Source organism: Lates calcarifer, linkage group LG2, assembly GCF_001640805.2.
Source record: "Lates calcarifer isolate ASB-BC8 linkage group LG2, TLL_Latcal_v3, whole genome shotgun sequence".
In the NCBI taxonomy this organism is placed as follows: Eukaryota; Metazoa; Chordata; class Actinopteri; family Centropomidae; genus Lates; species Lates calcarifer.
In genome coordinates, this window is record NC_066834.1 from 144,051 (window position 1) to 170,868 (window position 26,818).

Sequence of the window (26,818 nt, forward strand, 5' to 3'; positions counted from 1 at the left end):
TAATTTCAGAACTTTAGACTCACACACGTTCACCAAAATAAGTGATGTCTCACCCTAAATCTTGACATGTCACAGAAACTGAACATGATTTGTACTCATACTGAACATTAACAGTCCTTTATATTCTACAAAAACAAGCTAATCTGCATGTTTGTCATATGAAACCTCCACATAAAGCAGCTACAGCAGTGGAATACTCCTACATATTGATTAGTATGAATGTATAATATCGTCAGATAGAGTCAGTTTTCATTCACAGATGATGTTTCACTACTTTTTAAGCTGTTAATAGCTGTTCATTTATTTATGTAGTTTTGAATGCGGGGTATTTAGTTTTAATGCAGTATTAATATAGTGGTATATTTTCTTCAGTAAATGACCTGAGCTCCTCGTCCAGCTCTGGTAATTACACATTTATAGAGACTAGTATTTGGGCTTTATCATGGTCTCTACTTGTACTTCCACCTTCATTCACTGGTGGGCGCTGTAGTACTTGTAATGGAGGATTTAGAGACGTAATACAAAACAATGAGGCACCGACTTCAATACAGTACATGTTTATAATTAAACACCCTGTGATCTGCAGAAACAGGACGAGTAAGGAGTAGTTTATTCCACACCTTGAGCTCTGACGGTGCTGAAGTCAAACTGTCGTAAAGTGTCGTAAAGCCGTTGGTGTGTGGCAACGCTGTGGCGCCCCCGTGCGGCGCTCCGGGTAACGGCCGCTCCGAGCCGTACTGAGCCAGCGAACAGACGACCTGCTGGGTAAACAACAGTGGATGCCTCGGAAGGCAGGAATGGGAACTTCGTCGAGGGCTAATAGTGAGACATTTCTATCTTGTCAGATATAAACACAGTAGAGAAGTCGCGGTGCCTTTTAAGAGTCGACAGGATTCCCGGCCGAGTCAAAATGGCTGAGTATAATCGGGTATTTGATGAGTGAATTGGAGCTAGCCTCTCCGTTAGCTTAGCTCGTAGCTACCAGGGCCCGCTGCCGTCGGTGCCTCCTCTCGGCTCAGCTCGGGACTGTGTTGTCAGTTTCACACTCCCAGCCACTAACGTCCTCGGACTGCGATTTCTCTACAGGCCTGTGTAGTAGCAGCTAGGCTGACCGACAGGATCGCTGCCCGTTTTCACCGCTTGTCATTATTTCCCACAGGATTTAACCTCTCATGTTTGGAAAAGGACGGTGACATATTCTGAAAAAAGGACTTAGACCCAGGTACGTGTTGTCTTTGTTGTCTTCTGTCTGGACTGGGTGTCAGGCTAGCTGGCTAACGTCCACTCTGGTTTCTCTTGGTTCGTTGTTTAAATAATCTCAGTGTAAGTCAGTAGCAGTGGATGGTTATATTTCAGATGTTGTCCGTTAACAGCGGTGTCTCTGGCCTCAGTCAGACCAGCAGCAGCTGTGGGACTCAGACATACAACAGCTCAGCTTATTGTGATTGTGTAGCGTTGTAGAAACTAAGCCCAGCCTTAGTTTCAGGCTCCATACTGTCGAGATAAATAACTGTGTGTGTGTGTGTGTGTGTGTGTGTGTGTGTGTGTTTGTGTTTCTGCTGGTGGTGGCTCATCGTTAGCAGCAGCTCAGCTCCAGGCTCAGTCCTACTTCAGTTCACCTTTATTTCCTTCTACGAGTTGCTCCGGCTGGTTCATGTGGTCACAGCCGCAGTATCCCTCCCTCTCCTGGATTATTCAGCCCTGATGTGTGTGGAGGTTTGTCCTCTGAGGCCCCTGGATTCATGCATGTCATTGCGCAGCTTTCTCTCTGTGGCTCTGAGGGACTCTCACTCACCAGCCAGTTGAGTGTACAACAGACAGAGCACATTAAAGCATGTGTTACTTCCACCACATTCACAGTTTGTGAAGAGAAGCAGCCTCTGGCAACACCAGGCATGTCTCAGGAAACTTACAGCTCCAGGTCAGGAGAAACCAGCACAATGTTATGAAATAAGGTGCAAATGAAGACTGCAGACACACCTGTGCAGTTTGATGTGGTCACCTCACCTGCAGCTAACAGCACAGGGAATGTTGTTGTGTTACATTTTTACTGAGACAGAGTCATAGAGATGGAAAGTGAAGGTTAGGGTTAGAAAAGTCTGCATGAGTCTTCAATTTACCAACAACTGATCCTCCACACACAGGAATGAACACATCTTTAATGCACAGTCTGATGTTCACTCCTCTTTTAAAAGAAGTTTGATTTTGATGCAGGTGACACTCTTTATATCTTTGAAAGCAAACCTAGACATTTCTTGTAGTGTCTTAATTGTGCAGTGTCAGTTAAAAGTCTGAATATTTGAATGAGACTATCAAAGCATTTTGTTTTATTTTCGCCTCTTCTGTTCCATCACCTGTACTGCCAGATGGCCACAGACACAGAGCCGGTACAATATGTTCCTAAATCACTCTCTGAAGTCGTAGTAGTGTGATTTTGTTTTCTGATTACATCATGTGTAGACGTGTAGTTGGGCTGCTGCTGTGGGTGGTATCACTATATGTATACAACCTGTACCGGTACCAGTTCCACCCTGTCGCTGATGTTATATGATTGTTAAACACAGTGAACATCACTCTGAATATGTGATTGATCCAGTGGGAGATCCACAGAAATGTTCAGTCAGGAATGATCAGATTTAATCTTCCTGCTCTGCAGCTGCATTAACTGTGTGTGTGTGTGTGTGTGTGTGTTGTCTAAAACACACAGGTACGATCTGCTGGATCAGGTTTTAGGTACATGTATGTTTAGGTGTTTAAATCCTGATCTATCACAGGTGTTTGTACTAAAATCCTCCACCACATGTTAAAAACAAACCATTCCTATTTCACTTCATTCCTACTTCGTACTGAACAACAATCTGATATCTGTCCCTCTCTCTACTGTATGTAGGATACCTGAGGAGTACATGTAGTAGCAACAGTAACATACACAGTTATTTATTGCATTAATAGCAGCTCTCTGTATTACTGACTGACACACACTTTTCTTTCCTGTCAGTTAAACACCAGCTCTCCCAGTAACACCAGTGGTGTAGGGTTAAGGTCTGACAGAGGAGATAATCAGCCATGTACTGAACAGGCACACAAACAGCTTGAACAGACACACACAGAGACTTTTTGTTGTTTAAGCAGCAGCAGTTGAAGCAGCCTGAAGTTCGTTAGAGCTCAGAGTTACAGTGTTAGAGCTCAGATTCAGTGTTAGAGCTCAGAGTTACAGTGTTAGAGCTCTTTTATCTGGGACACTTTACAGTGACATACTTACAGAGTCACTCGATGTTACACAGTAATATAAACTGATCTGAGCCAGTGTCATGACATAAACATGAGACTTTCATAGTGGATATTCTCATTTTATTCAGTGTGATTCATGTGTTGCCTGGAATCATCAGTACTGACTCAGTTTTAATCTGAAATCACAGACCTTGGCTCACACTGGGTTAATTTGGACTAACAAACAGTATGACCACCAGTGAATGAACTATCTGCCCCACAGTTGACACTGTCTGGATACAGGCATTTTAATTTATTTATCAAGGTTTGTGTGCTTTTTGCTGGTCAGTAAAATGTTACTGTATTAGTCAAAATAAAATAAAACACTTTCAGTTGATTTCTAAAGGGTTCAACAACTCAGTTCAGTGTATGACAATAACAATCACCACATTATCTGCAACATAAAAAAATAAAATGTACAGATAGATGACACATTTTCATGTACTGCATTGCCTCTTCTTTGCCCCATATATTATCTATATATTCCTTCTCTAGATTTTACAGTTGCTTTTCTATTTTTATCAAATTCCCCTGTAACCTTTTAAAATCCCCTTTGTTACTCTTGCAACTAGAGATAGGTGTTTTTATTTTTAGTCACTTAGATATGTCGTCCTTTTGTGTTAATATCTAGTTATTTGATCGTCTTATATAAAATGCTGATGGAAGCTTTGTTTTTCAGTGATGTAGTGATCTGATGGCTGGAGTCTATAACTTTAGGATTCAGTCATATTTATAGCAGTTAAGTATCAGACTTAATTTAACGGTGTTGATCTTGACAAGCTGCCTGAATTTATCATGATGACTTTTACTTTATGTATTTTATTTAGTTCATTATATTTCTTTCATTCTTCGACGGTGAACGTTTTATTGTTGTTGTGAACTTGATGTTCCAGAATTTAAAGGTGTTAATCACTGACATCCTGATGTGTCCTCTGTCCCCTGTGAGGATAGACCTGCCACCATGAAGAGTGAGGTACCATCTGAGGCCCCCGGCAGACAGGAGCATCTGAAGGAGCCGCTGGTGAACCCTGAGCCCATGGAGGCAGCCAAGAGCTTCCCTAACAACATGGAGGTGATCGGAAAGGCGGGCAGTGAATTTGAAACCTTGTGTGAGTCTAGGCACCGGCCCCTGAGGGACACAGGGACGCACAGGGACTCGGAACGAAGCCTCCCCGTACGCAGAAAAAGAAAAGGCCAACAGGCGGGGCCATCGGATTGCTCTCTGAAGGAGGGCCACATCAGCGAGAGCTCCCTGGCCCCTCAGCGTCCCAGGGTCGAAATGTTACAGCAGCCCAGCGAGGATGAACACAACCACGAGTCCTCCTTTAGTGACTGCGCCTCCTCCCCGTCCTCCAGCCTGCGGTTTGGGGACTCAGACACTCTGAGCTCAGAGGACGAAGGGGAAGCCGGAGCGACGGGGGGCCAACACAAGGCTCCCGCCCTGACCACAGGAGGAGCCCCCGGCCACGGCCTGCGCCCCGTCCTGGGTCGAACTCGGGGGAACCGCTCCCATAAGTGGGTGAGGTCAGAGGCAGAGCCAGTGCTGCTGAAGCGTCCGTGCCTGAGCGGCCGGCGGCCTCTGCACAGGAAACGGTTTGTGAAAACAGCTCCTGGAGGCGGTCAGCGGACTCAGAAGCAGAAGGAGCGACTCCTGCTGCAGAGGAAGAAACGTGAGGTGATCGCTCGCAGGAAGTACGCCCTGCTCCACAGCACCAGCAGCTCCAGCGAGGAGCTGAGCAATGACTCGTCCTCCCCCTCCTCCACTGAAGCAGAGGATGAGCTGTATGTAGACGTGAGCAGCACCAGCAGCCAGCCCAACAGTGCTGCTGTAGCCACAGGTAAACTCTACTGTCCTGTCTCTGTGCTCAGTCTCACAGCTGGAGGAGACTGCATCATATGCTTAGAAAAATTCAGGACCTTTGCTAAGTGTTAGAGATTATGATGGGGGTGATGTCTTCTAAAGCTCAGAGGCAGCAGGAAAAAAACACTTTGCATCATTAATTGACATGTTTTAAGTAGAGTACATTGATGAATATGAAGCAACATCCACTGAAACTCTGGATGGAGGACAGTTCCACGTGTTATACAACTTACAGAGAGAGCTCAACTTCAGTTTGTATCAAGAAGAAAAGGTCACAGTCTCTCTAACCTCAGACTCCCAGTTTCCTCCTCTACACAGTAAGGAACCAGTAGAATGAGGAGTGTTAATGGCTCTTTATTGAAGCAGGTTTTCATTCTGCACCAGATTTCATTTTAGTTCTAACCTGGGGAACCTTAGGGGATGTAAACAGATTCAGGTTCTCATCCTATACCTAAAATCAGTTTTTAATGACATTAGTTAATGACGTTATGTGGATGAAATGAAACAGTGAGGACACAGAGCAGCATCCTCACAGTGTTCAGAGCTCACATATAAATATGGTGGTTCATCCTTCCTCCTCAGAAGTGTCCAACTTTTATATCATTGAATTTCATTGAATCAAATGATGAATCGGAGAATGAATGTGTGAGATTTACATCCTGTGAACAGAGGAGCAGTCCAGTGATTGGCTGTAGTGAAAACACACTGTTCACTTTGCATCTCTGCTGTTTACACAAAATACAACCTGGTGAAAATGTAATAAACAACATTACAGCTGTTGAGCTTGTTTTTTTAGCAGTAGCTCGTTCACCACTGATAAAGGAGGACCTGCTCCCCCTCACCTGGCAGGCTGTGATGGAAGGTGTTGTCCTCTGTACCTCTTGGAAACACAGAAGCAGCACAGCCCAGTGTTCAGATGAAGTTCAGCGTCCGTCTCTGGATCTGAATGTTTCAGTGTATCCTGTGAAAAGCCCCACCTTCACTCAGCGTCATTGTTTTCCTCATGTAACCGCTCAGCAGTATTTCTGCTGCTGTGGTCCTGGGGGAGAATGGAAAGTTAGTTGTTGTGCCTCCATGGTGGGAGGCAGGTGGGAGAGAAGTCAGACGCTGCTGTTGAGCAGCAGCCTTTGCATGGAAACAGCAGGTCTCGCAGGGAAAACAGAGCAGTGTTTACAGCAGGGAAAGAAGGAAAGTGATGAAACCTGCCTGCTCCAGAGGTAGAGGAGGAGTGTGGTGAAGGCAGGAAAACAGGTTAATCCTATCCTCTAACCTGATCTCAACACAAGATATGTGGATAAACACCATCTCTGAATCCAGGTCACACCTGATGTTCATGATGTGTTCAGTCTCAGACCTGTTAATGTCCTCTGACTACAGTCCCTGCTGAGGCTCTAGAGCCTGCACATGTGGCCCTCTGCTCTCAGCTGTGTAGTTATGTTGGGGACTTTAGTGAGAGGTGATGTTTACCTGACCAAACACTGCACAGGTCTGTGCCTGGGCTGAGTGGAAAGGTGTTTTGTTTGTGTATCCACAGGAAGGCTTCAGTGCCAGGTGGAGAGACTTGCAGAGGGTGCTAAGCAGCAGTTCTCAGGAGACTGGAGTAGAAATCACAGAGGGGTTTATGGACTTTACTAACATGACGAGAGTCACTTAGTGATGAGCACAGAGACACAGTCTGAGCAGGAATAAACCTCTGAACTGAACCTCAGAGAATGAGAGTTTCTGCTCAGTTCTAGATGAAACTTTACCAGATAAGAGAGTGTTTTCAGGGTCTGCTCACCCTCACTGTATTAATAAACAAATGAGTCTTTATGAGGCCGACACGTATATTTAGAAGGCAGGCTGACAGTGACAGAGTTAACATTAGTCCTCTACCATGAGATTTACATGGAGGGCTGAAGACTGTGGGAGAGAGTTAGTAACTTTGACTCATATATCAGAGGCATGAGTCAGCAGCTCTCACTTACACTGTGACAGTAATTAGAAACAGGCCTGAGACCATCAGCACAGATCAACATATATCATCTGTTTATTATATTCATCAGTGGAGACTGGAGTTATAGATTGAACCTAAAGTAAACCCAGTGACCCAGTGAAGAAGAGAGACTGAGAACATGCCTCTGATGAACCAGGTTATTTGTTTGCGATGTGGTGTTGACAGGGATCTTCACTGAGTTTAATGCTGACATATTCTCTGCTGTGCTGAATCTACAGGCTGAAACAGTGGGAGTGACTAAAGCTACAGCCTCAGATACAGAGAGATGAACACCATTATTATCTTTGTAAAGGTCAAATTCATGCTTCACTCTGAGGAGGTTCTCAGGTAGAGATGACTGAGGTCTGTTGCACAGGTAACCAATCACAAGGTAGATTTACTAAAGGTGAAGGAAAAAAGACAATCAGTGCAAACACAGTGGAGCACTGCTGACCACTGCTGAACATTTATCCTGTGCCCAGTGTTAAACTGGAGAAATATTCAACGTGCTGGATTTTAAGACAGAGGTGCTCAGGTGGATTCAGGGAGATCATCACATGTCACCATTTATCTTCCTGATGGAGCAGAGGGTCAAGATGAAGAGTTTTATCTCAGGTGTTGTCTCTCTGTCTCATGGTGCGTTCAGGTGCACTAGATGAGGATGTGGTGGTGATTGAGGCGACTCCAGCTCCCGCCCCCACTGTCCCAGCCAGCGAGGAGATCAATGTCACGTCGACAGACAGCGAGGTGGAGATCGTCACAGTCGGAGATGGATTCAGGTGGGAGCCTCTGGATGTATGAATCTGTGCTGGGGGGGGGGACAAAACAGGATCTTATATGAGTTTATCATCAGCTGTGTATTAGAATATTTATCTGTTATTTTACATGATACAGGTAATACTGGACTGTAGATCAGATACAGTGTACAGAACATTTTTCTCCCTTTTCATCCTATTTTTTTAAATGGAGAATAAAAAAGAAGTCATTTCAGTTCATGGCCATTCACAGTCAGGTCTGCAGGAGATGAAAACTTCAGTAAAGATTAAACAACTTTTAAAGCCTTAACTGTAAGTGTGATATCAGCAAAGGTTCATTGAAGATCAGCAGGGTCATTTAGTTTCATAGGTTGGTTCACTGTACCTCACCTTTTGTAATGGTTTAATGTTGGGTTCCAGCAGGAGTAAAACTGGACAGTAGGCTGATGATTTTCAGAGCTATAAATCAAGCCTTAGCATCAGAAATGTTATTGTTCGTCATAAATGTTGGGAACATTTTTCAGTTGTGAGTAATCAGGTCTGTTGGAGCCTGTGGCAGAGGACTCTCATCATGACTGGTCATGTGGTGTTGTTCCCCTTTCTTCAGAGCAGGAGGAACCCCCTCTCCCTCTGCTGCTCATACTGTTTATCTGTTACTGAGGTGGTCTCTGTGCTTTTAGAAGACACAGAGTTGAAATGTTTCACAGCTCATGTCTGTGTTTGAGCTGTGTGTGACACTGACTCTCAGCCTCCTGTAACCTGTGCAGGGTGAGAGCTGGTGGTTTAAGGTTTTAGCTCGTGAGCGTGTCACACTTGTGATTGCATTCAGAGCAACAAAGGGAAGCAGAGAATAAAGCAACACAGACAAACTGATGAGAGTCTGGAGCAAACCAGCAATGGAGAAGTTCATGATGCTGCAGAGAGGTCACAGAGTTTATATGACTGTGTTTATGTTTACACTGTGAAGACAGTCTGATGTTGAAAAGTTGTTAGGTCTGCTCTTCCTGAAGTAAGTTATTATTAAAGAGGGGAGCTGTTCATTCTTAACAGAATGATTGTAGATTGTAATGATCTGCTCTAATTGTTCCTGTATATTAATGGATATACATCAGTGTGTGACTCAGACAGGAGTAGACAGACAGTGTTAGCTGGTGTTAGCTGGTGTTAGCTGGTGTTAGCTGGTGTTAGCAGCTGTTAGCAGCTGTTAGCTGCTGTTGGCAGCTGTTAGTTAGTGTTAGCTGCTGTTAGAGGACAGTGTTTTTAGATGAAGGAGCAGAGGGCAGGGCGTGGTGTAGAGCTCCAGTGGATTTGCTTTGCTCATGGATTCCATAGCTCTGTTGTAGAGAACGCAGTGGAGCTGCATGCCTTGTTGTTTATAGCAGTGAAACCACTACACATTGAAGGGATCTGCTCCTCTGATTTAACTCTTTATAAAACACAATGACTGTCTGACTGCAGCTTCAGAATCAGCTGTGCTGAAGGTGGATGGCCTGTGTCACTGTGGTCATCGTGTTCCTCTCATGTATTTAAAACCCTGCATCAACACTCAGTCAGACACAGCAGGTAATTACTATTCTTAAAGTTAACCAGAAAAGAGTTTTAACACACATTTACTATATATCATGTGGAGATTTTCCATGACATGTCTCAGGGTTTAAATCCAGCCTTTGGTTTTATTTTCAGCAGTGGATGAAAATGTTGAAACTATCATGAGGTAGATAATCTGTTTCAGAGAGCATGGTGTCTACTTTACAATGAGAGCTCAGATTTCTGTAACAAGTACAATCCTGGTTAAACAGGGTAGTTCCTCTGCTTTAAGAAACATACAGAGGATTAATGAGCCATGAATTAGACCACAGTTCTGTGTTTCTCAGAGAAGCTGCTAAATATTTACAGTGTGAGAGCATTTAAAGAGGATATATCCTACATTTACTCCACTTTCTGTCTCAGTACTCCTCTAATTCCTCATGTAGGTGATTATACAGTTCAGTTCACAGACCTCCTCCTCTCTGCTGACCTCCCTCTGTTCCCTCTTATATTCCCACTTTATATGACTGTATCAGTGCTGTCTGAGAATAGTTCCTGGAAATGACTCCGGCCCGTCTAATCTGCCTGTTTTCCTGACTTACAAAGATGTCCTGGCTCGCTGGAGAATGTAGAGATGAGCCTCAGTGAGGGGAGGGGGGCGTCAGCAGAGCAGAGGGCGGAGAATCAAAGGCCAACTGAATGAGCAATGAAATCTTTGTTTACACTGCCACTCATCCAGTTTGTCCCCGTGTGTGTCTGTGAGGAGTTCATGTCAATATAGGAACACACACACATACTGTTCATGGCCTCGGCTGGAGTTAGGGTAGCATTTACTAATGATAACAATTATGGTGAACTTTATTTGTGCAGCACTTATTTAAACACAACAACACAGAACAAGATAAGAGTAATAAAACATGAAATACAAGTGAGAACAGAGGGATAGAAACTATAAAAAGTCTTTATATAAGAGGAAGTTTTGAGGAGAGATTTAAAAGAGGAGAGCTTAATCAGGTATTCCCGTTTACCTGTTGGTTGTTTGCTTCTGATCCCATTTCATTTGATTTTGACTATGAGCTAATACAATGTTCAACCTGGCATTTACTGAATAAAGCAGCTCCACAGTGCATTCATACTTTGATTAAATAATAATCCTTCAACAGTCATAAAAAACACAGAAAGCTTTTCTTTCAATGCTTTTATATTCATATTGTTTATAAAGTTTAAAGACATGGAGACATGGAGTAAAACCTAAACCTGCTCAGTGACTCTCTTATTTGTTCATGCCACTCTGCTGGGTCGCAGCTCTGAGCGTTAGAGAACATTCCAGTGTTTTAACAGAGCCGTGTGGGGCGTGTTTGGCAGCTGCTTCACCCACAGCACAGCCAGTTACAATAAACAAGGATTATGGAGCTGATATGGATCAATTTAAAAAGGCCTTGATCAGTCTCTGCCCTGATTCTGCAGCTCAGCTCAGGACATTAACACCGTCACTTTCTGAATGTCATTGGATTTTCTACTGTAGGTCCTACCTGCACAAACAGGTGTGACAGTCATTTACATTGTATGACTGATCAGTACTAACCTGTTCAACTCACCCAAAGTTAACTTTTAACAGACATACACCTGCTGCATCATTTTCAAACCTCTACCTTTATATATATATATTATATATTTAGAATTTCTCTTTACAGAAAGCTGAAAGACCCACAGAGAGTCCTGCAGGACTGATCCTGAAACCAGGAAGTCAGTTAGCATGTTAGCATGTTAGCACTTCCTGTTCCCTCTTCCCAGAGTCAGTGTGTTTCTGGTTAAATGTCTGAAATAAGGTCTGTAGTTTTAACACAAGCTCCAGACATTTTCAGGTTTTATTCTCGGACATAAAATGGGTCAGTAAATCCCCCACTCCTGATGTTTGAAGCTTTTACGTGTCTTAAAAAAGGCGGTTGCTAACGAGTGTCTAAATGAGACTACAGAGGTTGTCGGGGACGTTAACATGAAAACCCATCTACTCACCAGTCCACCTTTACAGCCTCGTTGTGTTTCTACTCACGCTCTTTCAAACTCTCACTAACTTTCTAAGAAGAAAGGCTTTTGTAGAAGAGCTCAGAGCTAAATGAAATGACCAGTTGGAAGCTTAGTGGTGGAGACGTTGACGTCATGTGACCGTGGTGTAGTTGGTTTATACCCCATTGGCTTTTTTTTCTTTTGTGGAGGGAACCAGTCTAATGCTAACTTCAGGGTTGGACTACAGAGATACATCATCACTGCAGGAGTGTCTCTCATCACTAAGTAAAAGTAAAGTTAAATATTAAGATGAAGGACTCTGTGCTCTCTGTATGTTAGATAAATGTGTCAGGGAGTGTCACCACAGTGTCCTTCATTGTGTTTTGTCTGTGTAAAGCTCGACTCCTCAGATTGTTTACCGCTCTCTCTCAGTGCTGCCTTGATGATCCCCTCCCCTTTAACTCCCAGACTCCCAGCCTTGGCTGTCGGCAGCGTCGGTCCCAGCAGTTTACTCCACATTACCGCAGAGCTCGGCCCGGCTCTGATCCCCAGAGTCTGTGGCTCACATCACAACCTCAGCTCTGCCAAACCACCCATTCCCATAGTGTTCATGTTTACAATGTACTGTTTTCCTCCTGGCTGCCCCCCACCCCCTCACACACTCAGGGGGTCACAGTTGTAGACAGATATTTACAAAATAATCCCAGGTCTACTTAATTAGGAGTTTCTCCCGGGTGGTTAGCCCTGCTCCCTGGGATCGACTGGAGCTGAGGAGCCGAGCCAATTAGACCCCACCACAACCACCATGTTCCCTCTCTGCTCTGTGTGTGCAGAATGAGCTTTACTATTTGTGAATTAAGAAAGTTAATAAGCTTCCTCCTCTGCTCCATGTTCAGTGTTGTGCAGCATCTCACAGAAGATTGAACTGGATTCAGACAGAGAGGCTGAGACACGTCTGAGGAATGTGATTAAAACTATAAACACACTGAGGAACAGCTCAATAACTTAACTAGTCCATTACACTATATCCTGTTAATTAACACGTACACTGTGAGTATAAACCACTGCACACTTACCACATACTTAGTGAGGTGATTCAGATGCTTTTAGGTAAATACCAGTCACAGAAACTCCAGTTTAGACCTAATGTTATGAAGGTAGAGGAGCAAACAGTTAGAGTCACATGGAGCCAGCCCCAGTGTTCATATGGAGAGGTCAGGGCTGTCAGCAGGCTAACAGACACAGTCACACCTAGAGCCAGGTTAAATCTAATCCAGTTTACCTGTCTGATCCAGACACAGAGAGACTCTCTCATCACTCCACACAGGATTCATTTGACTGAGTTGATGACATTTTTAGGGGCTGCTGTGGCTCAGGAGGTAGAGCAGTCACCCACCAATCAGAAGGTCGGTGGTTCGATTCCTGGCTCCTCCAGTCCACATGCCGACGTATCCTTGGGCAAGATACTGAACCACAAATTGCCTCCGATGTGTCATCGGTGTGTGAATGTGTGTATATGTGTTAGAAAGCACTTAGGTATAGAACAAGTGCTGTGTGAATGGGGTGAATGTGATCTGTAGTGTGAAGCGCTTTGAGTGGTCGAAAAGCGCTATATAAGTACAGTCCATTTATGTGTCTGTGATTGACAGTGAGCTGGTCTGAAATTCAGTTTGACACATCAGAAGCTGTGGTTAATAAGGCTGCTCAGATACACCGCCTTCTCCCTCCGCTCCGCTGTATTTTTAAAAACCTCCCAGGGAGCAGCAGTGAAATCCCCCAGCCACAAAGCTCCATGGTACCCAGGTTTACAGCCTCTTATCTCCCGTCCCACAGGCTCGTCCCTCCTCCCTCCCATCGCCTGGCTTTACGGCACTGTGGGGGGAAATGCAGCTATTCCCTGGCCTCTCACTCCAGGCGCAGAGAGCGAGGGGTAGAGCAACAGGAGCCTCTGAGAGAGAAAATTAAAAGGAGGAAGAAAGAGGAAGGAGGGCCGAAGGCAGGGCAGGAGAGGTGCAGATTGTTGGAGGAGAAAGGAAAGCATGAGGAGAGAAATTAAACCTCTTAAATACATGTCAGAGAGCACACTCGCCTCAGCTGGCATTCTTCTTGAGCTAGGATCATATGTCTAGTTTTGTCTCAATGTCCTGATGTAAAATAAAGCACTGCCTTAAAGAAATAAATGGTTTGTTCCTGACTTTAGTCAGAGTCATCCACAGCCTCTGTCCTGTAACGATCTCCAGAGTCAAATGTGAGGATGTTCCTGCTACTCCTGGACTACAGTTTGGTGTAATAGTTTTTAATGTGTGTGTGTGTGTGTGTGTGTGTGTGTCGACAGGTCACGCTCAGTGGGGGGCATTAGCAGGATTTGGGGTAACAGTTGCTCCCAGAATCGCCCCCAGGAGCCACGTGGACGTCACAGACTCTCCACCGTCATACAGCCACTGCGACAGAACGCTGGGGAGGTGGTGGATCTCACTGTGGATGAAGATGGTGAGAATCAGCCCAGAAAATCTAAGTAAAGGAAAAATAAACAGTGTTTTAATTCTACTGATCTATTCCACAGAGTGTTCCCTATCATTATCTATCAGGTATCCTTCTGATTTAATCAAATTCAAGAGATTAGTGTCAAGGCAGAAACAGATAAAACTTGGTGACTTTCATATCACTTTTCACCCTGGGTTTAATCATCCAGAAGCTTCAAGTTAAACCAAATGAGATGAGAGTTTTCTGGAGGACTAAAGAATCTAAAATGACTCATAAATTTAGTTTTATGAATGTGCTAATGAAGTTTGATCAAAGTTTGATATCTGAGAGTTTATTAGAATAAAAAGTAGTTGTTATTATGGTTTAAATATGAAGTATAATGGCCGCTCAATTCAGAATATAAAGTGTCTCATTGTACATTAACAATTAGGGGAGAACACTTTTCACATAAACATCATTTTAAAAGAAACTGATCAGCAGCTCATATGTGTGCTCTGTCTTTATTGTAAAAAAGTGGAGCAGCTTTGGAATAATTTGTCTTTGAATGGAAGTTGTGTGTTGTTACTGTCGACCTTGTCAGCTGAGACAAACCCACATCCATATAAACTCTAATGGTTTATATTCTATTCGTTTTTATTTCTGACAATGTCCTTGTTAATATGTAATTGCAAACATTTGTGTCTTTTGTCTTCATAGCAAAATATTAAATTTAGATTAGATTTAATTATTAAAACACTATCTATTAACATTTAACAAATCCTTAAATTCCTGCTTCACATGATGTTTTTTGATAAATGTAATAAATGCTGTAACACACAGTGACCTGACTTGACATCTACAAACCATAAACCATAAAAATTACCACTCTAGTGAATTTACTCTCTGCAGCTGAAAACTCTTTCCTGGGTAAAACTCTGAGAGTTTAACATATCCACACGATATTTTGTGGATCTGGTCTGTGTTGCATTCACTTCCTGCTGACACAGTCAGACATTTCAGATTTGTACAGGCTCAGAGAAAATCCACTTGTTAAGTTCTCCCCTAACATTAACCCTCATTAACCTGAAGAGGTGCCTCATGTATTTGGATTTACACCTGTCCTGTGTTTTCTGTAAAGAGCAGTGAGCTCAGTGACTTCAGTCTGTTCGTCTGCCCACACCCATGATGGAGAGCAGAACTGCAGAGCTCTGAGTATTAGAGTATTTGCATTTCTAAGGAGAAAGAGGGGAAATTAATTTGTGAATATGAAAAGCAGATGAAGTTCAAACACTGGAATGTTAATGAGGTCTGCTGCTCTCCTCGGCTGCTGAGCCTCAGGAACACAGCAACACACAATACAGTCCAAACCACGATTATTCTGGTCCAGACCAAAGGTCTGGTGGATCCTAGGTGGTCACATGTGGAAATCCTGCATCTTCATCTACAACTAACAACTGGTGCATTTACATGTTGTTATATGATGTTGTTTGGTCTGTAACTGTAGTGAGTTTATTTACAGATGAAACATTGTTAGGGCTGAGACTCAGGTGAGGTGTCACCTGTTTCTCCTGTCATTAATCCTCATCTTCCTCCTCCTCTCCCTCATCCTCTTCCTCTCTCTCTCTCTCCTCTCTCTCTCCCCTTCCTCCTCCTCCTCTTCCTCCTCTCTATCATCTTCTCCCTCCTCTTCTTCCTCTCTCTCTCTCCTCCTCTCTCTCCTCTTCCTCCTCTCTATCGTCCTCTCCCTCCTCCTCTTCCTCTTCCTCTCTCTCTCTCTCTCTCTCTCCTCTTCCTCCTCCTCTCCTCCTCCTCTTCCTCTTTCGCTTTCCTCCTTTCTCTCCTCTTCCTCCTCTCTATCCTCTCCCTCCTCCTCTTCCTCTTCCTCTCTCTCTCCTCTTCTCTCCTCTTCCTCCTCCTCTCTCTAAATCACCACCTGATGTTTCTTTTCCTCCTCAGATCTCTCCGTTGTGCCAACGACCTCTGGCAGCAGTCACCCTCAGACAGTCAGGTCGTCATCCTCCTCATCTTCCCATCATGCCTCTACCTCAGAGCTCAACGATGCCCCAGGCCCTTCCACTAGCTGCCCAGGCTCAGTACCTGAAAGTATGCATACACAGAGGCCAAGTGGATCTTCCCGCACAGCCACGGAGGGTAAGACATGTTGGAACCAGCTGCTTTCCATCAAGATGACTTCTTTTCAGCTGCTGATATCACAGCAGGTCACCTTCTCGTTTAAAATGCTAAGCTGTATTTCTCCTGATCGTATACCTCCCTCTCACAGATGATAGCAGACCAGGTTTGTCAGGTACAGCAGGTGAGACTGCAGGCACAGCCATGCCCAGACTCCCGTCCTGCTGTCAGCAGCACTCCCCCTGTGGAGGCCCCTCTCCCAGTCACCTGTCCCTGAGCCATTCCCACTCCAGCTGTCTGCAGGCCTCATCCTCTCAGCAGCCCACCGGCTCTCAGCACGGCCACAGCCACGGCAACGCTCACCACTTCCTCCACCACGTCCACCACCCGGCGCCGCAGCCCCCGGGCTCCCTGCCCTTCCAGGAACCTAGCTGCCCCGTGGAGCGGCCCAGTGCTCTGCCTGCACCCTGCGCCGGAGTCAGCAGCAGCAGCAACAGTAGCAGCAGCAGCAGCAACACAGCCCATTACCACGACCAGGTTTGTCCACGCTGCATCAGCAACACACTGCAGTTAGCTTCTGATTACTGCTGTTTGTGTGGCTGCAGCACAGTGATGGAGCCAGAGCAGTAAAACCAGGGTCCCTCTTTGTTTTAAACCTTTTAAACAACATCTGTGATCTGAGGCAGAGCCAGACCAGTGAAATCAAACGAATCAGAGGATCCAGTGTAGCTTCATCCAGGACCAGAGTGATGTGTTCTCTGTGTCGAGTGTTGAAGTCTTTCTGCTGTGTTTGCTCCACCTGTGATCAGGCAGGTCATCCAGCTGCTCCATCGTTAGGACAGGTAAATAATGAGTTGCAGTAATCTAAGAGGGAGGAAATGAAGAAGAAATTGTTCTGTTGTGTTTTTGGGCAGCATTGGCCTGAACTTTTACCACATGAGCGGGTTGAAGTTGAACTCCCCAGTGAAGTAATAACAGTTTTTATTGGTCAGGAAAGGCAGCGTATAAACAGTTAATATTGTTATGGTGACGGGAGTCGTTGGTGTGGCGGCATGTTGGTACATTCAATGTAGTACCTTCCTTTAACGTGTCAGCCTCAGTATAACGGGTTTAAAATGGTTCACTGGATGATAATGTTATCAGTTTCATTACACAGCCTTCAGTTTCTGATTCATGGTGTATGATGTGAGATGTGTGACAGATTCATGTAGCAGGCGTTTGTTCCCTCCCTCCTCCCACAGCAGACTCTGCCAGTGGACCTGAGCAGCAGCAGTGTTCGGAGCGGAGGAAACGGCGGCAGCAGTTTCCACGGCAGCACCTCGGCCTTTGACCCCTGCTGCCCGGGCTCCACCTCGCGGCCTCCGGCCTACGTTTCCCAGGCCACCCCCGGGCCCAGTCAGCCAGCCGCCGTGGACTCGTTCGGCTCGTCCATGGTGGCTCAGCCCCAGCCACAGACACAACCCCAGCCCTGTAGACATTACATCCACCCTTCCTGTGAGTACAGAGCAGGAAACCAGGCGTTCACCACCACTTCCATCTCTCAATGTTTGACAGCATCATGAATTCTCTCATCTGCAGAACCATGGTACTTACAGCTGCTCTCCTAAAATCTAATGTTAATAGTAATTAACAGAGGCTGATAGTTAATGTGCCAGGAGCTGTGGGAACTGTACCAGGCTGAAGTAGTTAATTGCTTGTTCTACACAGAATAGCTGGGTACGGAGAGTGAGGCGCTGTGACGAGGCCTTCTCATGGGGATGTAGTCAGAGAGTTAGTCTCTGCCTGTACTCACCTCTTTACTCTGCCTCATTTCACAGAGGAAGTCTGCAACAATAAAAACTAAGTGAATATTTCTTTAGTCACAGCGTCGACTCAGATCGTTTTGTTTTTGCCAGAAACAGAAAATACTACTACAGATGCATCATCTGTAACATGATGATCCAGGATGTTTGTCTGCTGGTGTCAGGTGTAAATGTAAAAGTCTCACAAATGACTGAATGTCAGGTGACTTACCTAAACCAGAAACTAACTGATCCTGTGTTTTTGTGCCAAAACATGTTGTAAATGGAAGAAGTATGATGTTCAATCAAAGACAGACAGGAAGCTGAGAGTCCAGATATTATTAAAACACTGTAGTTAATTTGAGTCATTTACTCACGCTGACTAAAATATCACCATGCTCCTCCTCCATTTACTTTAATCTTTTCTCTTTGACCCAGATGGTTCTTTAGCTCGCTCTCTGCACCACCAGCCCTCCTCCGCCTGCCCCCACTCCCACGGGAACCCCCAGCTCACGCCTCAGCCGGCTCCACAAGGCGACTATGTCATTCCCCACACCGTCACCTTTCACCCGCCGCTGCCGTCCCACCCCTCAAGCCACACCGTGCCCCCGGCCCCTCCCCCTCCTCTGTCTACCCACCACCTCCCTGGGTCAAGCGCCCCACTGGCCCAGCACCTGCCCTCGGACCACCAGGCCCTGCCGCACCACATGCCAGCGCTGGGAGCCTCCGTCCAGAGGCTCCATCAGCACGAGATCCTGCAGAGGATGGAGGTCCAGAGGCGCAGAATGATGCAGCACCCCACGTGAGTGTTCAGAGCGCTCCTAAAGACCAGCTCTGGCCCTGAACCACCTCCTCGTCTAAATTCTCCTTCTCCTTTCAGACGAGCACACGAGCGCCCGCCCCCACACCCCCACAGAATGCACCCCAACTACGGCCATGGACACCACATCCATGTGCCTCAGACGATGTCTTCCCACCCTCGGCAGCCTGAGCAGAGAACAGCATGGTAAGAATAATTCTTGGTCCAGTTTAACAGCTGATCAGATGTTTGACAGGTTTGATGAGACTGCAGCTCCATGGTTTTATGTTCAGACGCCTGATGTTTGTTTGTTGACAGGGAGCTGGGCATCGAGGCCGGAGTGACCGTGGCACCGTTCCCTTCAGGGCACCTGCACTCCCACCTGCCCCACTACCACCCTCCCCCCCGACTGCACCACTTCCCCATCCCCTTCATGGTGAGAGAACCCTCAGCACACAAGCATACATTAGCATAAATGAGGAGGAATCTCTGTTATATGAAGTCTGGCTGAGATTAATGGAGCTGCCTTATTTATAACATCAGTTATTTCAAGGATGGTTTGTGAACTGCATGAATAATGTATTAGTAATTAATAGTGGCTCATCAGGCATTTCATCTGCACACTCAACAAATCCAGAAGCCTCGAGTCAGACACTACACAAACACACTCAACACTTTGCTCATGTTATTTATTCTCTCTGTGGTCACCGTCGAACAGCAGCTGTCCTCAGCCAGACTGCTGCTGAACGTTTCCAACATCCCTGCTCACAGTCAGGAGGAAGAGGAGCAGAGGATACACAGTGTGAATTTAGATGAACAGTCTCTGCGAAGTTCATGAATTAGTGTGGTTCCACCTGTGACCTTCATCGTCACACACATGAACAGAAACCACTCTAATTAATTCTTACAGTTCACTCCTGTTGTTTAAACCAAATGTTCCATCGTTTCCATCAGAAACAGTCGAAGTCATTCACTGCTGTTGATTCTTGATTCTTGTTCACTCTAACACTGAGACAGTAGGCAGTCAGGTCTGTGTATGTGAGTGTGTGTTGGGACTGAGTGGATTTCTAACGTGTGTTTTCTCCCTCGCAGCACACTGGCATATCTGAAGTGACCTACCCACACATTCGGTATATCTCATCTAGAATGACTGGCTTTGGAAGAACCTATGAGGTGAGTTCTCTGATTTAAATACCACTGAGTGTTTTATAGGCCTGAGTGAGTAACGTTATCACTGTGTCCCCGTCAGTGTTACTGGATAAACAGCTGGAAGACACAGAGTTTCTACAACATCCGAACAAAACACTAAATCTAAACTCAGCAGCTTTAACACAGTTTAATGTGAGTCAATTTGATCTCTGAGCCAGAGCCTGACAGTACAATGGTTTCAGCTCCAGTACTAAAGTAAAGTATTACTTACAGAAAATGAGTACTTCTCTGCTCTGTGAAGTAATGTTACTGTGGAAACTAGCTGATGTTAGCTAGTTCATTGTAGCTGCTGCAGTAGGAAGACAACAGCATTTATTTCCCTGATGCTAACATGCTAACTTGTCTGTCTTCACACACAACTGAGTTTAGTTTTTCAGTTCGGGGGGGTCAGCTCGTTCTGCCATGAACACAGGTAGAACAGAGCTGGGGGGAAGTATTAATCCACACGGCCTGAGAGATTCCTGCACTCTCACCCTGCCCAGTCCTACATGTCACAGGATAACATGAATAAGAACAGCTGAGCTTTAGTTGGTAAATTCAGACAGAGCCCACCTGGGCAAGGTGTTCTTCTGTAGTGTGACGTGTCATTCAGCCTCAGCTCAGTCTGTCTGTTCCACCTCCAGGACCTGCTGCATTTAGAAGAACGGTTAGGGACTGTGAACCGAGGAGCCTCTCAGGGAACCATAGAGAGGTGCACTTACCCACACAAGTACAAGAAGGTGAGCTGGTGTGAGAGTGTGTGTCTTTGCTCTGTGTGCAGTGTTGAATGGAGTGTACAGATGCTGTGTGTAGTTGTAGTGCGTGTCTGTTACAGTGTTTTCTGGGACAGAGTGCGCAGTGGTCTTTTGTGCTCTTTTCAAACGTCTGATGTTTTGCCAACATTTAGAAAATCCTGTAGTGTCTTTTACCAGAGATTGCAGCTGTGAAGAATTGTTGGGGGAAAGTTTCCTTAGAGGTTTCCAAATGTATCTAAATAAGCAATCTAACACCCTGCCACCCAATACAGAAGGTGTTGGAGAGAGACATTGACCAACAGTTAACCCCTGAAGCTTGGGCATCTATTGGGAAAAAAATGCACGCAGCCCCAGAATCGGTGAGAAATAATGAACAAATCAATCTGGAAACATGTCTCTGCTCACATGTACAGTAGATGTAGTGTTAGTCTTGGGGGCCAGGGAATTCGGCTAATAACTTTGATTTGAATAGTTTTGATTAGTTGTAACTTGTTTAGTATAGAGAGTGTTTTTTTCTGTTTTCAGGACAAAATGACCATTCTCTCTGTCCCCAAAGGAATTAATGTTTCTGTTCAGGTGTTCTACATAGACTTACCTCTTTATAGAATACAGTATATTCTTACTCAGATGTATTTGTAATGTTACCTCAGTGTTTTAGTTGAGCAGTGTTTTCAGTACAGAGTGGATTAATGTGATTATCTGGTCGCTGCCGCATATCAAAACTTCTGTTTCCAAACATCTGTCACAAACAGAGGAAGCTGCACGGAAAACAAGATGAAGACGAGGGCGCAGATGAGGACACGGAGGAGAAATGCACCATCTGTCTGTCGATACTGGAAGAGGGGGAGGATGTCAGGTAAATGGTTTTCTCCTGGGTGTTTGCTGCGTTTGTTGATGGCAGTTTTTCAGCAGGGCGTGTCTCTGAACCTTTAAACACGGACATAAGGGATGGCAGGTGGAGTCGATCCGTTCTGCCTCTGTCTCCTGAGGTATGTTTTTTAAAAACCCACAGGTATAGTAATCAGCAGAAAACCCCAGAGTGCCTTAAAATTACCGGCCTCAAGGAATTGGTTTTTGGCACTGACTCAGGTTTTTGTGAGAGGATTTTCTGCCCTCTGTTGGTGCAGAGCTCAGGAGAGTCACAGTCAGAGCAGAGGAGGAGTTTAATGTGTAGAAACACACAGATTGTCAGTGAAGTCATCATTTCTTCATTATTCTTCTTTATAAACTGAGGTTTCTGATCCAGTCAGACGTTCTTCACGCTGTTTTCTCTCATTGCTCTGTTTTTAAATCAGGAGAATGATGTGACACATTTTACTGTCAACTAATCCCATGAAAAGACCAAAACCAACATCACTGTGTTCACCCTGTCCTCTGATACAGATACACAGGTGTTTGTCTTTAAAGCTGAAACAGCTGGACACTGGAGAACGTCTCCTCCAGGAAACTACAGCAGACAGAACATATATGACTGTACAGAGCAGCATTAGCTTTGACTGCACATGTAACTATATTGTTGCACATGAGGGTTTCATGTTGTATTCCAGTCCAGCGTGAGTGTTTGGGTGAGCTGATGAACAGTCTGATGATGGGGGGGGGTGTAGTGAAACGTGGTCTGACAGTCTCCATGATTGTCTCAGTGTTCTCTGCACATGAGGCTCTGCTGCTTCATATATATATACTACCTGTTTATCTGATGTTCATTTCAGTGGATTCAGAGTTAATGTGTGACTGATCACTCAGGTCACTGTGTGATGAAGCAGCTCTCTGATGTGTTTGTAATGTTTCAGTGGAGCCTCTGTGTTCGATGTGCACGTTCTTTTCATGGGATTTGGTGACGATAATAGAAACAAGAAGAGCTGGAGCACACTGACTCCTGCTGATCCACAGCGGTGTGTTAAAATTCAGGTGTGTGTGTGTTTTCCCTGCAGACGTCTACCATGTATGCACCTCTTCCATCAGCTCTGTGTGGACCAGTGGCTCCTCACCAATAAGAAGTGCCCCATCTGCAGAGTGGACATTGAGGCGCAGCTGTCTGCTGAGAGTTGATGCTGTTTTTCTAACAACTCTTTTGTTGAAGATTTATTTTGAGATCATATTAATTTTCTCTTCAGTACTGCAGTCAACCAAAGATGGCATGAGTTACCTGTGCAGCTCCACAACGACGAGAAAATAAAAAACACCTGACAAAAAAGCATCGAGCCTAGAGTGCCAGCTATCACATATTACTACAGCTAGAATTCTCCATTAAGGGTTTAAGATTTTATTGTATTTATAAAGCTTTTATGTAGCTTTTGATTGTTTCCTCAAGTGTCATTTTTTGTTTTTGTTTCTCTGCATGTTTCCTTGCAATGCATTTCTTTGCACATATAACGTGGGCTTCACACGGCCTAACAACTCGCAGGTGAGGATAGCTGCTCTAGTAAAGACGCATTTCTGTAAACCTAATGCCTTGCTTTACTAGAATAGAATGTCAACCTCCAGTTAATAAAACGACATTGCAGGATTCATTTTACCGATCATTGTATTGATTAGTTTATGTTTAGAAGATGTGGATTGTTAGTGAAAGATGTTTTTTAAGTAAATCAAGACATTCCTAACTAGGGAAATATGTTAACAGATCAGCTGCTGTATTAGTGCACACCCAGTATTTCTAGAGTGGAAATAAACTCCGATGTTCACCTCACTCCCAGAATATGCACATGCTTTGCTACGACTCCACCTCCCTCCAGCACCTTCATCGATCCACCACCACCTGAACGTCACGTCCTCTCTGACTGCTCCTCTGTAAACTGAGCGACTGTTGGATCTGCTGTCAGTCTGTTGATGGGGTGGTGGTGGAGGTAGAGTCCCCCCCCACCCACCCCCATGCAGACAGGCCTGTTAACTCTGTAAGATGATCTCAAGTGTGTGTGAAAGCCTGAAACCTGGGATCATCTCTGCCTGTGTGATCATGGCAATGTGGACTTTTCATTTCTGTGACTGTGTGTGACTGTGTGTGTGTGTGTGTGTGTGCGTGTGTGTGTGTGTGTGTGTGTGTGTGTGTGTGTGTGTGTGTGTGTGTGTGCGTGTGTGTGTGCGTGTGTGTGTTTGTTCAGAGGGAAATACACAGCTGGATTCTTTGGGATTAATATTTACTGTTCTCACTCTTCAGACCATTGATCCACCCTCCTTTGTCTCTCTGTAGTGAAGCAGCAGCGTCCTGTGTGGCGGCTGCAGACTAACACTAATACTGTTGACTAACTCACTGCATAGACTTGCACAAGAGAGAAAAAGGTAGGAGAGTAGTAGAGAATATGAGCGAGTGCTGAGGCCATGTATTTCCACTCTGATCAACATGAAAAAAGAAAAAAAAAGATATTTTGGATGGAGTGTTGAAATGCAGTACTTAAAGCAGGTATCCATGCATTCATTGACTTAAAGGCACCAGGATCATATTCTGTGGGATTTATATTAGTTTTAAAAAATAATATTAATAAACTTGGATAACTCTTAAACGCCGTCTTCTCCTTGGTATCCTCTCTGATAATCACACATCTGACTTGAGTGATGGGTCTTTTTATTTTATGAAGGTGAAAACATGAAGATTATTATTTCTATATAATCTGAATGAGTAAGTTTAAAGAGATGAAGCTCATCCTCACTGACAGTCACCTGAAGAGTTAAAATATTTGACCCAAAGTCCTCTGAAAAAAAGAAACATGATGTTGCTCTGAAATGTTTTACTCAGTAATAAACCAGTGATACTGGATCAGTGACTTTTAAAAACTAAGGTGATGAGTTTTCATTGAGTTTCATTGTAAACAGTCTCATTCTAATGAAATATATTTAGAATATGTATAAACAGTGGAAAACACAGAAAAGTAATTCATTATTTAATAGGATAAGTTCTCTTTTATCCTCTGAGATGATCATTTCCAGTTCCATTCTAGTTTTTTATATATTAATTACTTTATTTCCTCAGAGGATGCTTGATTTAGAGCAGATACACAGGTGAAGACCTGTTTTAGTGCAGCTTTTCTTCACAGTGGTCGATTGTTTTTCTTGACTCATTTCAAAAATAAACTAGTTATATTGTATATGTGCAGGTCAACCTGTATTTTCTCTCAGTGAAAACAGTGTGAAGTGATGATGAAACTTCATCAAAATAAGAACTTTATTTACCCCCATAAACCCTCAAGCGTTAAAGTTGTGGAGAAGAACCAACGTTTATACTGACTGATCAGAAACAACACAGGACAGTTAGTCTGTGAAACTAACATCCACTGACTCACACTGAGGCTGTTCACACAGACCAGGCGGCTGTAAAACGTCTGAGAACTATGCTGAGACAGTGTTTCGTGTGTGAGGATCAACAGCTGCAGTTCCTACTGCAGCCACAGGGGGGACCTGAAGCACCGAGGTAACACTGGAGAGGTTTTACTGAGACAGAGAAGAAACTGAAGAGCAACGTTTCTGACACTAAGCACACGGGAACAGTGTGGTGACGTTCACAAACTGAAACTGAATCTAAGTTCTCCTCCATGTTCAGTGAAACTGGAAATGATGTTAGAGACTGAATATTCTGTGGATACACGTTATAATCTAATTTAAAGAGACCGTCTGCTCAGTCTGATTTAATGTTCACTCACAGCACCACGGAGGAAAGTGCAGGAACAGACAGGACTGTCTCAGGTGAGTCTCAGGTGTTACTGATGTGACTGTGACTGTGTGGCAGATATCGTTAACTTCATTATTTACACCTGAGTTTCTGAATATAAATGTTTGTCACGTCAGAAAACTGGCTCTGCCTCTACACAAACATTCAGAGTTAATAATCAGATTATGGAGCAGTTTGACCTGATGGTGTTAGAGTGTTAAAGTTGGACTGCAGCTCTGATAATAAACATCAGCATCAGATGGATCATTGTTCATTTCATTGGTTTTCTTTAATTAAACAGAAAAGCTGTTAAATATACAACATGCTTTATTAAAAGACTCATCCACTGTTTTTTATTGCACAAGGATGTTTTCAACCATCCAAGATCAAACTGTATCTGATGATGATGATGCAGATCTCTGACAGAGGTTCCAGCTGTTTTTACTGACTCAGCATAATGTAGTTACTTAATAAAAACAAGTTACTAAGGAATGTGTAAGTAATGAAACAGCAGTGCAAAGGCTGTGCAGAGAGCAGAAGCTGAAGGAGATGTTTGTAGTGCCACCTACAGGACAGAAGAGAAATCCATTCACCCTGTGATAACCATGATCATTTATCTGCAGCTGCAGCCCTGTGAGCATCAAGAGGAAAAAATACTAAAATCCTTCAGAAAAAATATAAAACAAGTTCATTTAAAATCTAAAGAACAACAGGCGTCCTCCTAAATATGAGCACATATACAGAATCAGATCGAAAATGCCTGTTTTTTAAATCAGTTCATGTAAACAACTCCTCCTCCTCCTCCTCGGTGACTTGTTGGCAATCTGTCCTTCAGAGACTGGACTCACTGACTGTGAACGAGTGATGGCGTCTGTGTCTAAGGTAGTACCTGTACCAATAAAGTGCTAATACACCACAGACCGCTCAGCTTACAGTATACATGGCCCCTACTCTGTGTCTACAAAGATAAAGGTGGTTTTCCAGCTGAGTCGCCTCTTTACCTCACTGTCCTCTCAACTCTGTTCAGGAGGAGCTTTGGTTTTTAAACGCATTAAAATCATCACAGTGATTTAATGTCCCAAGGAGTCTCTACAGCTCTGCACCGAAATAAATAAACCTGGTAAAACAGCAGCGTCTCCAGCTCTGACTCTGAGACGACTACCTTCACTTCATCGATCAAACCTTCAATAAAGACGACACAGCCTCGTCCCACATGAATCCAACTTCATTCCAAATGTTTGAGCTCAAATCCTCAGAGAGAAATAACTGACAGTGAGGAGAACACAGATAAATACAATAAATAGATTTGTTCAGTACTCAGAGGGACTGTGGAGGAGACAGACCAGGGTCACACAGTCTCATCTCTACAGCGGAGCCTAAGTCTTTGGTCTGGTGGAGTAACAGGAAGTTACATCATCAACGGCAGGAAGTGTGAGTTTCTCTCCTCAGGAAATCTCACGGCGCTCCTCTGCTCTCTCTCCGACTGTCAGCTCCTCCTGCTCCTCCTCCTACTCCTCCTGCTGTAACACCTGCTGCTCCTAGATCTTGGTGACGTAGTTGTTGGGGAAAAGTCCCTGCTTTCCTCGAAGTCGTCCGGTCCACCACCCGGAGGCGTCTGAGGAGACAACAAGACTGAGTTAGCGTGTCCTCACAGACTGAGAACATGAC

At 44.5% G+C, this 26,818-nt stretch overlaps 2 protein-coding genes across 6 annotated transcripts in view; one reads left to right on the forward strand and one right to left on the reverse strand.

Annotated features, from left to right (window-relative positions):
• The first annotated feature begins 684 nt into the window (after positions 1-684).
• Positions 685-24,008, forward strand: rnf111 (ring finger protein 111). 4 transcript variants are annotated; one of them, XM_018683200.2, is made up of 16 exons: positions 685-822; positions 1,160-1,222; positions 4,222-5,108; positions 7,753-7,885; positions 13,731-13,885; positions 15,815-16,009; positions 16,140-16,525; positions 17,230-17,482; positions 18,208-18,571; positions 18,650-18,775; positions 18,887-19,004; positions 19,661-19,741; positions 20,401-20,496; positions 20,784-20,870; positions 21,264-21,367; positions 22,443-24,008. In XM_018683200.2, the coding sequence occupies exons 3-16, from the start codon at positions 4,232-4,234 to the stop codon at positions 22,558-22,560; spliced, it is 3,093 nt and encodes a 1,030-aa protein (XP_018538716.1). In that variant the 5' UTR covers positions 685-822; positions 1,160-1,222; positions 4,222-4,231; the 3' UTR covers positions 22,561-24,008. The 4 variants fall into 4 exon arrangements, with proteins under 4 accessions (XP_018538716.1, XP_018538719.1, XP_018538720.1 ...); XM_018683203.2 differs by having other exon boundaries at positions 17,233-17,482; XM_018683204.2 differs by lacking the exon at positions 20,784-20,870.
• Positions 23,826-26,818, reverse strand: part of myo1ea (myosin IEa) — a 34,191-nt gene continuing 31,198 nt past the window's right edge. For both annotated transcript variants that reach the window (XM_018683218.2, XM_018683217.2), the window contains one exon: positions 23,826-26,765. In XM_018683218.2, the coding sequence (XP_018538734.1) occupies positions 26,689-26,765 (77 nt within the window). In that variant the 3' untranslated portion in view covers positions 23,826-26,688. The remainder of the gene's footprint in view (positions 26,766-26,818) is intronic.